At 50.3% G+C, this 14,650-nt stretch overlaps 1 protein-coding gene across 2 annotated transcripts in view; it reads left to right on the top strand.

Moving 5' to 3' along the window:
- Positions 1 to 14,650, top strand: part of USP34 (ubiquitin specific peptidase 34) — a 208,147-nt gene that overhangs the window by 89,902 nt on the left and 103,595 nt on the right. For both annotated transcript variants that reach the window (XM_040429731.1, XM_040429733.1), the window contains 5 exons: positions 11,814 to 11,914; positions 12,559 to 12,768; positions 13,003 to 13,128; positions 13,296 to 13,418; positions 14,012 to 14,095. In XM_040429731.1, the coding sequence (XP_040285665.1) occupies positions 11,814 to 11,914; positions 12,559 to 12,768; positions 13,003 to 13,128; positions 13,296 to 13,418; positions 14,012 to 14,095 (644 nt within the window). The remainder of the gene's footprint in view (positions 1 to 11,813; positions 11,915 to 12,558; positions 12,769 to 13,002; positions 13,129 to 13,295; positions 13,419 to 14,011; positions 14,096 to 14,650) is intronic.

Here is a 14,650-nt window from a genome sequence, read left to right as displayed (position 1 = left end):
ACCCTTGGATAAAAATTTATCCAGCCAGCAAAGGAGGCAATATGGACCATCACAATACATCAGTAAGTGCCTTGTATTAACTTTGTCTACATGAAAACATCCGGTGGCGGGGGGCAGCCAATGGCAGGCGGCAACGGGGATCAGCTTGCCTAGAATCGTGGGTGACGCTAGGGAGGCTCGCCCCCCCCCCCCCCCCCCCCACCCCTGAAACACGGGAGGTTTTTGTCCAGGCACGGGGAGTAGCAGCAGCTTTTGTGTGGGGACCGGGAGCTGCATAAGTATATTCAGTGTGGGGGGCCCTGCATATGGGTGGGCTTTTTTAAGGATTGGATAACCCCTTTAATTTCATATGGTACAGATAACTTTGATGAAAAACACATGAGACTCTAACACTGGGAAAAAGTATTTAAAGTGGTATTGGGCAACTAAGTGCCCTAGAGCACCAGAAAGTATTGTAGTTGAGCAGCTGAAAATTATTACATATTTGTTTTTTTTTGTTATGGAAAGTTTTACTCAAATGTAGAAAACCTGACATCATAGGGTATTGTCTGTAAGATCTGGCACTGTTCTCATAGATGGATTACTTTCTGTATAATATCAGAGACCACCTCATAGATGGACTACTTTCTGTATGTGACCTGGGCCTGCCCCAAATTCTCATGCTTGTTCCTCAGCTTTTCCATGTTCACACCATGGGATTGTGTGTGTTGAACATTTCTAGTGTTTCTTGTTCTTTACCATGTGTATTCCCCACATTTGTTCTGAAACTCCAGACTGACTATTGACTACAAAAAGTATTTTGCCAAATTGGGAGGTGATGGTCTCAAGGCAACCTTGCGACTATTGCAGAATTTCGCTAACAGTTGAAGAGTTGCCTGGGAGTAGACGGGATTCTTTACTGTAAGGCCTCCTGCACACGAGTGGGGGTGAACACATATATGATCTGCACAAATTTACATGCGCATTTTTGTGCATTGCTGCAGCATTTCCGCACCAAAATCCACAATTTCTAACAGCGATTTTTGGTGCAGATTTTATGGGGTTTTGCCGGAGATCTCATCCTTTCATTAAAAATGGTGAGATCCGTAGCTAAAACTGCAAACCTAATTGACATGCTGCAAATTTTACTATCCGCAATGCAGGTCAATTTCCATACTGAAAAAATCAGCAAGGTGTACATAAGATTTCTCGCCCATATTCCTTGGGGGACACAGGAAACCATGGGTATAGCTCTGCTCCCTAGGAGGCGTGACACTAAGTGAAAGCTGTAAGCCCCTCCTCCATCAGCTATACCCTTCAGCCTGGAGAAGAGACTGCCAGTTTTTGCTTAGTGTCCAAGGAGGCAAGACACCCCCTGCTTATGCAGGGTTGTTTTCCTATAATTTTTTATTTTTGCGTTTTTTGTTGTTTTAATTCGATTTTTTTCTACTTACACGGACAACAGAGGCGCATTAGACCCCTCTGTTTCTCCCGGGGTTGAGTTGCGCCAGTGCCGGTAATTCCGCACTGCCGCCTCCCCCACAGAAGACAAGGTGGACCAGGGCAGCCTCGCTCCCCTGCGTCCTGCCAGCTCAAGGGTCGCCCGCACGCCAAGTCCCTCCCCCGGCTTCCTGCCACTGCGGTGCCAGTAGCTGAAGGGGCGACCCTGCTGGATGGATTGAGGGCGAAGACAGCGTATGGTGAGAGTGGCTGCTCCAGCCTCCCCTTCCTTCCTCCCACCGCTGCTACATCCCCCCCCCCCTCTCCCCCCCCCCCCCCCCCCCCATGGGCATATCGGACCGGCAACCTTACCGGGTATCATTTGGGGGGGACTTTGTCTGGGCAAGTCCTTTATTTAGCGGCAGGGCACGGACTCTGCCTTCAGGGGACGGCTGTAGGCAGGAGGCCGTCTGCCACATCCAGGCCCGGCGGGGGCCGCTTACTTGGCGCGAACGGCGCCATTTCATCTTGGCCGGCACTTCATCCACCTCGGGGGTTAAAATCATTTTGCCGCTCGCGCGCGGCTCTGCTTCTCCTTCAGCGCGGCAGGGGGGGGCGGACTTCCTCAGTCGCACCACCGTCGACCCCGGCGAGTGGTCTCTTCACCCGGAGGTGTTCGAGGCCATTTGCCTTCGTTGGGGCATACCGGGCGTGGACCTCATGGCCTCCAAATTCAATCACAAGGTCCCCGCCTATCTGTCCAGGGCCAGGGATCCGGGAGCCTGCGGAGCCGACGCCCTCGTTCTTTCTTGGCGAGGCTTCGCGCGTCCATACATATTCCCTCCCATCCCACTCCTGCCCAAGGTCCTTCGGAAGATCGCGGCGGAAGGCGTCTCGGTGATTCTGGTCGCTCCGGACTGGCCCCGCCGGTCTTGGTATGCCGACCTCATGCTGCTCCTGGCAGACGCGCCCTGGCCGCTGCCCGCCAGGGAAGATCTTCTCTCTCAGGGACCGATCTTCCACCCGCGTTTAAGGTCCCTACGTTTGACGGCGTGGTTGTTGAGACCACCGTCCTGACACGTAGGGGTTTTTCTGCGGACGTCGTCCGCACCATGATCCGCGCCCGTAAGCCGTCCTCTTCTAGGATCTATTATAGGACCTGGAGGACCTATTTGGGGTTCGGTGCCGATCTGGGGATTCCTCCGCTCCGCTTTTCTCTCCCCACCGTTTTGTCCTTCCTGCAGAGCGGACTTGCCCAGGGTCTGGGCCTTAGTTCTTTGAAGGGTCAGGTGTCTGCGCTGTCCATTTTGTTTCAGCGCCCACTGGCCCCCCTTGGTCCTGTCAAGACCTTCCTTCAGGGCGTGGCTCACGCGGTTCCCCCGTACCGCCCTCCGGTACCGCCCTGGGACCTGAACCTGGTTCTCTCAGCGCTCCAGGCTTCTCCTTTCGAGCCTCTGCGGACGGTTTCCTTGCGACTTCTGTCCTGCAAGGTTATTTTCCTTGTAGCCGTCACCTCTCTTCGGAGGGTGTCCGAATTGGCTGCACTCTCCTATCTGGAACCTTTCCTAGTGTTCCACCAGGACAAGGTGGTTCTTCGTCCGGTCCCTTCCTTCCTTCCTAAGGTGGTCTCCGCCTTTCATCTGAACGAGGACATCGTTCTCCCCTCTTTGTGTCCTTCCCCTTCCCACCCGCGGGAGAGGAAGCTTCATCGCCTGGACGTTGTCAGGGCGCTCAAGGTTTACCTGGAGGTAACCAGCTCTTTCAGGCGTACTGACTCGCTCTTTGTGGTTCTGGAGGGGTCGCGCAGAGGGATGGCGGCATCCAAAGTTGCTATCGCCCGTTTTGTCAAGATGGCTGTTACTGAGGCTTATCTCGCCAAGGGCAAGGTTCCGCCCCTCGGTGTTACCGCTCACTCCACTAGAGCGGTCGGGGCTTCCTGGGCTCAGAGGAATCGGGCTTCTACGGAGCAGATTTGCAAGGCGGCCACTTGGTCCTCCTTGCACACCTTCACCAAGTTCTACAGGGTGCATACTCATGCGTCGGCTGACGCTGCTTTAGGCCGTCTGGTGTTGCAGGCGGCAGTTGATTGATGCCTCTGGTGTTGGTCTAGTTTGTTCTGGTCCCTCCCTTCTGGGACTGCTCTGGAACGTCCCATGGTTTCCTGTGTCCCCCAAGGAATATGGGCGAGAAAAGGAGACTTTTGTATTACTTACCAGTAAAGTCTCTTTCTCGCTCTTCCTTGGGGGACACAGCACCCGCCCTTCATTTGGGTTACAGTTGTGGTTCCGGCTTGGTTGCCCCCGTTGGGGCTCGACAGTTCTTTTTTCCGGTTGGTGGTTATCTTTCACTACTTGGACACGCAACTGGCAGTCTCTTCTCCAGGCTGAAGGGTATAGCTGATGGAGGAGGGGCTTACAGCTTTCACTTAGTGTCACGCCTCCTAGGGAGCAGAGCTATACCCATGGTTTCCTGTGTCCCCCAAGGAAGAGCGAGAAAGAGACTTTACTGGTAAGTAATACAAAAGTCTCCTTTTGTGTAATCTCATACACTTTGCCGGTACTGTAATCTGCTGCGATTTGTCTGCATGGGAATCCGCACAGATAAACCGCACATATTGTGCAGGTGGCAGTGAGATCATGAACTCTCTGCCAAAGGAGGTTGTGATAGTTGATTCATTGAGCATGTTCATGAGGGGTATGGGTGCCTTTCTTGAACAATATAGTATCACAAGTTATAGGCACTGGATTTCTGGAGATGGAGTCTCAATCCAGCTACGGTGCCTTTAAAAAGTATTCATATCCCTTAAACTTTTCCACATTTTCACGTTACACCCACTAACTTAAATTGATTTTATTGAGATTTTATTTGATATACACATATTTAGCAAGTATGTGTGAAATGAAAATAAAATGATACATGGTTTTCGTAATTTTTTATAAATATCTGGGAAGTGTGCATTTGTATTCAGCGTCCCTGAGTTAATACTCTGTTGGACCATGTTTTGCTGCAATTACAGCCTAAAGTCTTTTGAGGGGAAGTCTCTACCAGCTTTTCACATCTTGAGGTTGAAATTTTTGCCCATTCATCTTTGCAAAATAGCTCAAGCTCAGTTGCATGGGATGGAGAGCGTCTACGAACAGCAATTTTCAAGTTTTGCCCACAGATTCTCAATGGAATTTAGGTCTGGACTTTGAGTGGGCCATTCTAACACATAAATATGCTTTGATGTAAACCATTCCATTGTAGCTCTGGCTGTATGTTTAGGGTCGTTGTCCTGCTGGAAGGTGAACCCTCCCCTCCAGTCTCTACCAGGTTGTCCTCCAGGACTGCCCTCCATCCATCTTCCCCTCAACTCTGATCAGCTTCCCTTTCCCTGCTGAAGAAAAGCATCCCCACAGCATGATGCTGCCACCATGTTGCACAGTAGGGATGATGTGTTCAGGGTGATGTTCAGTGTTAGTTTCTCGCCCATTTCCTTGGGGGACACAGGAAACCTTGGGTATAGCTCAACTCCCTAGGAGGCGTGACATTAAGTGAAAACTGTTAAGCCCTTCCTCCAGCAGCTATACCCTCAGCCTGGAGAGAGAGACTACCAGTTTTTGCTTAGTGTCTAAGTAGGCAAGACACTCTCTGCTTCGCAGGGCTGTTTTTCTCCTTAATTTTTATTAAAAATTTTATTTTTAATTTTACTGTTCACAGGGACAACAGAGATGCCTGGACCTCTCTGTTTCTCCCGGGGTCGAGCTGCGCCAGTGCCGGTCATCCGCACTGCTGCTGCCTCCCCCACAGAAGACAAGGAGGACCAGGGCAGCCCAGCTCCCCTGCATCCCGCCAGTGTAAGGGTCGCCCACACGTCAAGCCCCTCTCCAGCTTCCTGCCACTGCGGTGCCAGTAGCTTAAGGGCCGACCCTGCTGGAATGGACAGAGGGTAAAGACTTCAGGATGGTGAGAGTGGCTGTTCCAGATCCCCCCCTCCCTCTCCTCCCGGACTCTGCTCTGGCCACCTGCTCACCCCTCCAAGGCCTCCTCACCTGTCCAGGTCGGACTCTGGGACATCATCAGGCGTCCTACTACAGGCTAAGTGCCTTCCTTCAGGGCATCCAGGCTAGGATCGCAGGCAGGCGCCTGCCACAGCAGCAAGCAGCCGGCACACTCCTTCACTGCCGGCCGGCATCGTGACGTCCGCACGCAGGTGAATCGCGGCGATCGCTCTATCCTGGGCTCTCCCTTACTCTGCGGCGGCCATACACTGATTGTGGGTGGGAGGCTCGGCATTCACTGTGCGCTATGGAGTAGTGGCCTCTCATTTACAGCGCCGCAGATCGCCCCTCCGCGCCTTCTCTAAATTTGCATTTCGCGCACGAACAAAGCATCGGTGGGGGGGCGGGGCTTCCCGCTCCCCTCTCATTCCTCCCGCCTTCCAATTCACCGCAAGAGCCTGGCCACCACTGCTGTCTCTTCTCCCTGCTGCCGTGACGTTGTTGGATCTCTCCTGCCACTGCTGCTGCTCCTGCTGCTGCCTCACTGCCCTGAGGTCTGGTAGGACTGTTAACCCCTTCCTAGCACCAGCAGCCCTAGGCCTGGACAGCCCTCCCCCTTTTTTCTGCCTAATCTTATCATCACCAACATGTATGACCCCTCAGGGGCCTCTAGACCCTTGTATCACGCCTGCACCGCCTGTGAAGCACCCTTTCCATGGGGGCAATCAGACCCGCATTGCTTTGCATGCCAGGCCCTAATACAGGGTCCGCCACTTGCTGTGCCGCCCCCTGTTTCCTTGGATCCACCTGATTGGGCAAGATCCCTGTCCCAGGTCGTGGAAAGCCTCACTCATGTTGTGGGCCGCCTTGTAGACACAGTCTGCTACACCCCCTGTTGTACCCTCCGGGTCCGCTACTTCTGCCGACCCGTCTGGGTCCCTCGCTCCCAGTGATGCTTTCAGGGCCCGGCACCTCCAGAAGCGCTCCAGGGCGGAGTGCGCGTCTTCCTCGGATGCGTCCCTATCTCCTCCGCGGGTGCGGACTGTCGGGTCCCTCCTCCTCACAGGACATGCCCTCTGAGGGAGAATTGGTGGATTCGGATTGGGACATGGACTCGGCATTGCCGTCCAAGCTAGCCTCTGCTGTGGGTCATCTCATCACCAATATTCGCGACACCTTTAAAATTCACGATGACCCTCCCAGCACTGACAAGGCCGGTGTGCCCTTTTCCGCCCCAAAAAGGCGTCCACGGTTTTCCCCCTCCATGCCGACTTCTCTTCGGTGGTCTCTAAGACTTGGACTCACCCCGATGCCCGTTTTACCCCCCCCCCTCCCCCCTCCAGTTGGAATATCTGTTATCCCTTCCCAGCGGATTGCATCTCCACTTGGGCGTCTCCACCTAAGGTCGACCCTCCCGTGGCCCGCCTGTCTAAAAGCATGGCCATTCCTGTGGTAGACGGCTCCTCTCTTCAGTCCACTGAATACCGTTGCATGGAATCCCTTACAAAAGCCATATTTGCCGCCTCCGGTTCAGCCCTCAGACCGGTCTTTGCTTCTGCCTGGGCCGGGAAGGCGGTCTCGGAATGGGCTTCCCAGCTCGACCAGGAACTTGATTCGGACGTCTCCCTTCAGGACCTCCGTTCTTTAGCCCATCTCGTTGTTCAGGCAGGGAAATTCATTTGTGAGGCCTCACTTGATGCGGGTGCCCTCATTGCCAGTTCCTCTGCTCTGGCTGTCTCAGTCAGGAGAGAACTTTGGCTAAAAGTTTGGATGGCGGATGCCGCTTCAAAACGGTCTCTTGCTGGACTTCCCTTCGCGGGTTCCCGTTTATTCGGGACCCGCTTGGACGAGATCATTTCTGAAGCCACGGGGGGAAAGAGCACCCATCTTCTCCAGCCCAGGACCAAGGGCACCACTCGAGGCTGTCCTGGTTTCTCTCGTTTTATGTCCTCCCGCAAGTCCTCCGGCCCTCGACCGGTCCCTCCTCTAATTCCCCCCAGGATAAGCGTAAAAAGCCCTTTTTTCGGACTCAACCCTCCTGGTGTAAGTCCCATCCTGCTCGCCCCTCCTCGGCCAAGCAGACCTCAGGGTCATCTGGCAGGCACACGTCTCCGACGCCTGGGCACTCGAGATTGTGTCACCCGGATACAAAATCTAATTCGCGCCCCTCCCTCCGAATCGTTTCTTTCGGCCCCGTGCCCCGAGGGACCCCCAGTGTGCGGCCGCCTTCTCCGAAGCCATTCACACCCTTCTGGACAAGGGAGTGATTACTTCCGTTCCTCCAAAGGACAGATTCAAGGGGTTCTACTCTAACCTTTTTGTGGTCCCCAAAAAGGAAGGCTCGGTGAGACCGATCTTGGACCTCAAATGGTTAAACCGGTTTCTCTGTCTTCGCCGGTTCAGGATGGAGTCCCTCCGATCCATGATGGCTTCTCTGGAGAAAGGGGAGTTTGTCGTCTATCGACATCCAGGATGCTTACCTCCACTTCCCGATCGCTCGGTGTCATCAGCGTTTCCTTCGCTTTGCGGTGGGGAACGACCACTATCAATTTTTCGCCCTCCCCTTCGGCCTGGTGACTGCTCCTCGGGTGTTCACCAAGATCCTAGCCCCTGTCCTGGCCTTGCTCCGCTCCAGGGGTGTTTTTTTTTCTGCTTCCCTACTTGGACGACCTGCTCATCAAGGCGCCCTCCTTTTCCCAGGCGTCCACCAGCGTGGACCTCACGCTGCAAACCCTGGAGCGGTTCGGTTGGATTATCAACCTTCCCAAGTTTTCGCTTACCCCCTCCAGACAACTCGTCTTCCTGGGGATGCTGCTGGATACAGAAGCGGCGGAGGTTCGTCTTCCACCGGAAAAGCGTCTGACCCTTCACCGTTCGGTTCGCACCCTTCTTCTCCACCGCCGTCCGTCTTTCCGGTCCAGCATGCGGGTATTGGGACAGATGGTGTCCTGCATCGAAGCGATTCTGTTCGCGCAATATCACTCCCGCATCTTCCAGACCGCGATCCTGTCTGCTTGGGACAAGTCCCCGGAGAGTCTGGACCGGCCCTTTCGCCGACCTCCCTCCTCTGATGGTTACGGACCCCTCTCCAAGGAAAATCCTTTCTGCCGATAACCTGGTTAGTGGTCACCACCGACGCCAGTCTGCAGGGTTGGGGAGGAGTGTTTCCGTCCAGGGCACTTGGTCCCCATCGGAGTCCAAGCTGCCGATAAACATCCTGGAGCTGAGGGCGATTCTCCTATCGCTCCGGCACTGGACTCCCCTGCTTCGGGGCCATCCCGTCCGTGTCCAATCGGACAACGCCACGGCCGTGGCGTACATAAATCATCCAGGGGGCACTCGCAGTGCAGCGGCTATGCGGGAAGTGTCTCGCATCCTCCGCTGGGCGGAAATTCATGTTCCGGCCTTGTCGGCAATTTACATCCCGGGGGTGGAAAACTGGGCGGCGGACTTCCTCAGCCGGACCACGATCGACCCGGGCGAGTGGTCTCTACACCCCGACGTGTTTGAGTCCATTTGCCTCCGTTGGGGTCGTCCTGATGTGGATCTCATGGCCTCCAGGTTCAACTACAAGCTCCCCACCTTCCTGTCCAGGTCCAAAGACCCGAGGGCGTACGGCACCGACGCTCTCGTTCTTCCGTGGATGGAATTTTCCCTCCTGTATGTGTTTCCACCCCTCCCCCTTCTGCCTCGGGTTTTCCGGAAAATCGCGACAGAGGGCATGCCTACGATCCTGATAGCCCCAGATTGGCCTCGCCGGCCTTGGTACGCCGACCTAATGCTGCTCCTGGGAGACGCGCCTTGGCCGCTGCCTCTAAGAAAAGACCTTCTCGCTCAAGGGCCGATCTTCCACCAGCATTTAGGGTTGCTACGTTTAACCGCGTGGCTGTTGAGACCGCAGTTTTGACGCAACAGGGTTTTTCGGCGGATGTAGTTCGCACCATGATCCGCGCACGGAAGTCGGCCTCGTCCAGGATTTATTACTGGACTTGGCGGTCTTACCTAGGTTTCTGCGTGAATCTGGATGTTCATCCTCTTCGTTTTTCCCTCCCCATGGTCCTGTCCTTTTTACAGTCTGGCCTGGACCTGGGTCTGGGTCTCAGCTCGTTAAAGGGTCAGGTCTTGGTGCTTTCCATCCTTTTCCAGCGTCCTTTGGCCCCTCTCGGACCTGTCAAAACCTTCATCCAGGGAGTCGCTCACTCTGTTCCTCCGTATCGCTCTCCCATTCCGCCCTGGGACCTTAATGTTGTGTTCTCGGCGCTCCAATCCTTCCCCTTCGAGCCGTTACGGAAGGTCTCTCTTCGCCTTTTGTCCTGTAAAGTCATGTTTCTTGTGGCCATCACGTCTCTACGACGGGTGTCTGAATTGGCGGCGCTTTCTTGTACTGAGCCCCTTTTAGTCTTCCACCAGGATAAGGCTGTTCTCCATCCGGTCCCTTCCTTCCTCCCGAAGGTGGTCTCCGCCTTTCATCTCAATGAGGACATATTCCTCCCTTCCCTTTGTCCGTCTCCTTCTCACCCTCGAGAACGGGAGCTTCACCGCCTGGATGTCGTTAGGGCCCTGAAGATTTACCTGTAGGTCACCGGACCTTTTCGGCGCACGGACTCTTTTTGTGGTTCCGGAAGGTCCGCGCAAGGGGTTGACGGCGTCCAGGGTGTCTATTGCCCGCTTCATCAAGATGGCTATTGCCGAGGCTTACCGCGCCAAGGGCAAGAAGACGCCTTTTGGTGTTACCGCTCATTCTACCAAAGCGGTCGGTGCCTCTTGGGCTCAGAGGCATCGGGCTTCGGCTGAACAACTGTGCAAGGCGGCCACCTGGTCTTCCTTGCACACATTCACCAAGTTCTACAGGGTGAACACCTATGCATCGGCGGATGCTGCTTTGGGCCGCGTGGTCTTGCAGGCGGCGGTTTCTTGATACCTCCGGTGGTTTCGCCTTGGCTGTAGTCCCTCCCCTCTTGGACTGCTCTCGAACGTCCCAAGGTTTCCTGTGTCCCCCAAGGAAATGGGTGAGAAAACGAGATTTTTGTATAACTTACCAGTAAAATTTTTCTCGCTCTTCCTTGGGGGACACAGCACCCACCCATTGTTCTGGTTTACTGTTACGGTTTAGTTGCCCCCTGTCGGGTAGTTGACTTGTTTGGTTTCACATGGTTGGTCATTGCCTTTTTTCACTATTTGGACACGCAACTGGTAGTCTATCTCTCCAGGCTGAGGGTATAGCTGCTGGAGGAGGGGCTTAACAGTTTTCACTTAGTGTCACGCCTCCTAGGGAGTTGAGCTATACCCAAGGTTTCCTGTGTCCCCCAAGGAAGAGTGAGAAAGAGATTTTACTGGTAAGTTATATAAAAATCTCTTTTTCTGCCACACATAACGTTTTGGATTTAGGCCAGAAAGTTCAACTTTGGTCTCATCTGACCAGAGCACCTGTTTGCTATGTCCCCTACATGGATTGTGGCAAACTGTAAACTGGATTTCTTATGGCTTGCTTTCAAAAATGTCTTTCTACTTGCTTTTCTTCCATAAAGGCCAGATTTGTGGAGTACACGACTAATAGTTGTCCTCTGGACAGATTCTCCCACATGAGCTGTGGATCACTGCAGCTTCTCCAGCGTGACCATGGGCCTCTTGACTGCATCTCTAATTAGTGCATTCTTTGCCTGTGCCATCAGGTTAGGTGGACGGTTACCTCTTGGTAGGTTTGCAGTTGTGCCTGCCATACTCCCATTTTCAGATGATGGATTGAACAGTGCTCAGTGAGCTGTTCAGAGCCTGGGATATTTTTTTGTATAACCTAACCTCGCTATACACTTCTCCACAACTTTATCCCTGACCTGTCGGGTGTGTTCCTTGGTTTTCATGATGCTGTTTGATCACTAATAAACCTCTGAGGCCTTCACAGAACAACTGTAGTTATACTGATAATAAATTACACACAGGTGGACTCTGTTTACTAATTAGGTGACTTCTGAAGGCAATCACATGGATTTTATTTAGGGGTCTCATACTACAGGGAGCTAAATACAAATGCACGCCACACTTTTCAGATTTTTTTAATTTTTTAAAACCATGTATCATTTTTTTTTACTTCACACATACTGTCCAATTTGTTTTAGTCTATCACATAAAATACCAATAAAATCCATTTAAGTTAGTGGGTGTAATGTGAGATAAAGTGAAAAGGTTCACTGGATGTGAATACCTTTTCAAGGCACTGTATTTATTATTATTGCCATATTTAGCCTGGAAGTATTTATTTATTTTTTTTCTCTAATATCAACCAATTTGCATCTGCCTCGTTTGTTTTTTGTTTTTTTGCCTTCGTCTGGATTAGCACAGTTGAATTATAGGATTTGATGTGTCATTTTTGTTATAACATAATATAAGGCTGTTTTTCAATGTTTTTTTGAATAGGTGGCTTAATGGGTCCAGTTCGCATGATTTCATCAGGTCATGAACTAACAACAGATTATGATGAGAAGACCCTTCATGAGCTGGGATTTAAGGATATGCAGGTATTTCCAAGTGGCGAATTTTACCCAATTTTTTTTTTTTAATAAAGCAACACACCTGCCACTTTGTCCATCTTAGGGGTCCCTGCGGGGTACAGAGCCCCTCCTTTCTCATGATTCGTGAGACCCCCACTGATCTAATTCTCTTGATGTAACCAGAATAACCTTTTAATGTTTTAATCATTGTTTAGCAAATAGCAGTGACCTTCAGCCTCCAGGATCTTTAGTGGTTGCAGGGATATAACTCCCAGCATTGTCACTGTCTGCTGAGGGGTGTAATTCTGCAACAGAAGAACCACAAGTTGGAGATTTGCTTCTATATGGTTTGGTTTATTTATTGACCTGTTTCCAGAGGTTCTGGTGGCACTTGCTTTTAGCATTTCTCCTGAGAGAATTGCTGCCACTACTCCTATTTTTTTATAGGAATGCGTATTGATCAATTAGATAGGGAATTTGGACTGCTGCATAAACTGTTCTTGTACTCTTCCCCATCTCCGTGGACCTTTAAATGACCCTACGTGTGCTTTGATGCTTTTTTTTTTTCTGTATTATTGAAAATATGTACATTTGTACTAATAAAAATCTACAGTTTAAACAAAAAAACAAACAAACACTGTAATATGTGTAATAATCTTTTCCTTCATCAGATGGTATTTGTGTCTTTGGGTGCACCACGTCGGGAAAGAAAAGGAGAAGGTGTGCAGCTTCCTGCTTCATGTCTGCCTCCACCACAGAAGGAAAATATCCCCATGCTTCTCCTACTACAAGAACCTCATCTCACCACGTTATTTGATTTGTTGGAAATGTTGGCTTCTTTCAAACCTCCTTCTGGGGAGATGGATTTATTGGACATTGAAGTAAGTAAGACACACATGTATTTATTTTATGATGTGGATTTTATATTCTACTATTTCATTTTTTTTTTTCTTATCTTATTCTTTCTTATCCTTACTGTTATGTATTTATGTTGGGAAAGGTTTATATTAAATGATCACTGTTGATTACTCCAAGCTATATTATGTGAGGGAACTTGAACTAATTAGGCACAAAATGTTATTCTATCTTCTAATGTTACATATTTTTCATTGCAGAGTGCAAGGTGTGAAGAACTGCACCTTCATGCTGAAAACCTTTCCAGACGTGTCTGGGAGCTCCTAATGCTACTGCCTACGTGTCCCAATATGCTGCAGGCATTTCAGAATGTGTCTGAGGAGCAGGTGAGCAGAGGATAGTGCTGAGGATTATGTTGGTTAGCTATACACTCTATGCAACATTGCACTGTGATGAGAGATAAGGACATAACTATCAGTTTATAGTTCTCCTTTTCACAATTCTATGCATCAGCAGTATTTAATATATTTTTTTTAATTTTTTTTATATAAAGGGAAATGATGGACCGTGCTGGAAAGATTTGCTTAGGATAAAAAGTGCACACAAGCTTTTATATGCTCTTGAAATTATTGAAGCGCTAGGAAAGCCAAACAGGAGGATAAGAAGAGAATCTACGGTAATTGTCCAAAACGGATTTTTTTTTAATCACTGAATAACGGATAAGTACATTTGCTTGTTTTGTACACATTCAAACGGGTTTCTATGTCATAAAGTGATAGCATGCCTCTAGGTTATGCCATCACTTAGTGATCGGTGTGAGTCCAACCTCAGGGACCCTCCATGATCATGAAAATGAATGGGATGCATTGCTGGTGTGGCACTGCATCCCAATACTTGTTTTTCCCCTGCAATTGTTTTTTAGTTTAATGGGGCTAGCTGCAATTTTCTGTGTAGCCGGGTGACAAGGGGCATTGATGAGGGAAATATTAGAAAGGATGCAGTGCTTAACCAGCAATGTATCCCTTTCTTTCTCGGTATCAAGGGGTTCCCATCGATCAGACCCATACACATTAGTTGATTGGTTGGTCCCACCGAAATCTGCGGGTTAGCCGCCAGTGTTTGCCTAAGAGACTAGAAGTTTTAGTAGGGGGGCCAAATTTGAGCATGTTTATCTGCAAAACCACTCTCAATACTTGTGTGTAGTGGTTTATAGTGTATTAGCTGAACCTTCACAATTTCTATGTAATATACATTACTTTTATATTACAGGGAAGTTATAGTGATTTGTATCCAGACTCTGATGACTCCAGTGAAGATCAGATTGAAAACAGTAAAAACACTTGGAGCTGCAAGGTACAGTTTTGCTTATGATACTTCTAATATGCTGTGGTATACACAGTACATAACAATATTTTTTGGTCTTTTTGATGTCATTACTAGTAAAGCAATTTAAAGGGGTTGTCTCATGATTAATGTAAAAATGAAAATAGACATCATATAGTACATGACAATCTCTTTCTAACAAAGCTAGAACCAGCCCTGTACCTCACATGGGTCCAGAGATCTCCATATTCATTGCTACAATTGCGCTGCTAGATTTATTTCAAGCTGACAGTTCAGGGGCTGTGTCCCATTTGCTGCAGCCAACTCCCTGTCACAGCTCAGGAGGCAGTTGTAGGATGGAACTAAGCATGTGTGTCCACCGCAGTGAGGTGGACAGAGAAATGAGGAAAAGAACAAACAGGTGGTGCTGTAGAGATGCATGTTATTTAATAACTCAGTGGCTATACAACATTTTTAATTACTTGCAATTATAAAAATATTTAGATCCAGGTGCTGGTTGAAAACAGAATATTTTTTGTGGGACAGCCCCTTTAACAGTTAGCTGGTTGTTATCCGGCACAGACT

Source organism: Bufo bufo, chromosome 4, assembly GCF_905171765.1.
Source record: "Bufo bufo chromosome 4, aBufBuf1.1, whole genome shotgun sequence".
Lineage (NCBI taxonomy): Eukaryota > Metazoa > Chordata > Amphibia > Anura > Bufonidae > Bufo > Bufo bufo.
This window is presented reverse-complemented; position numbering and strand designations above follow the sequence as displayed.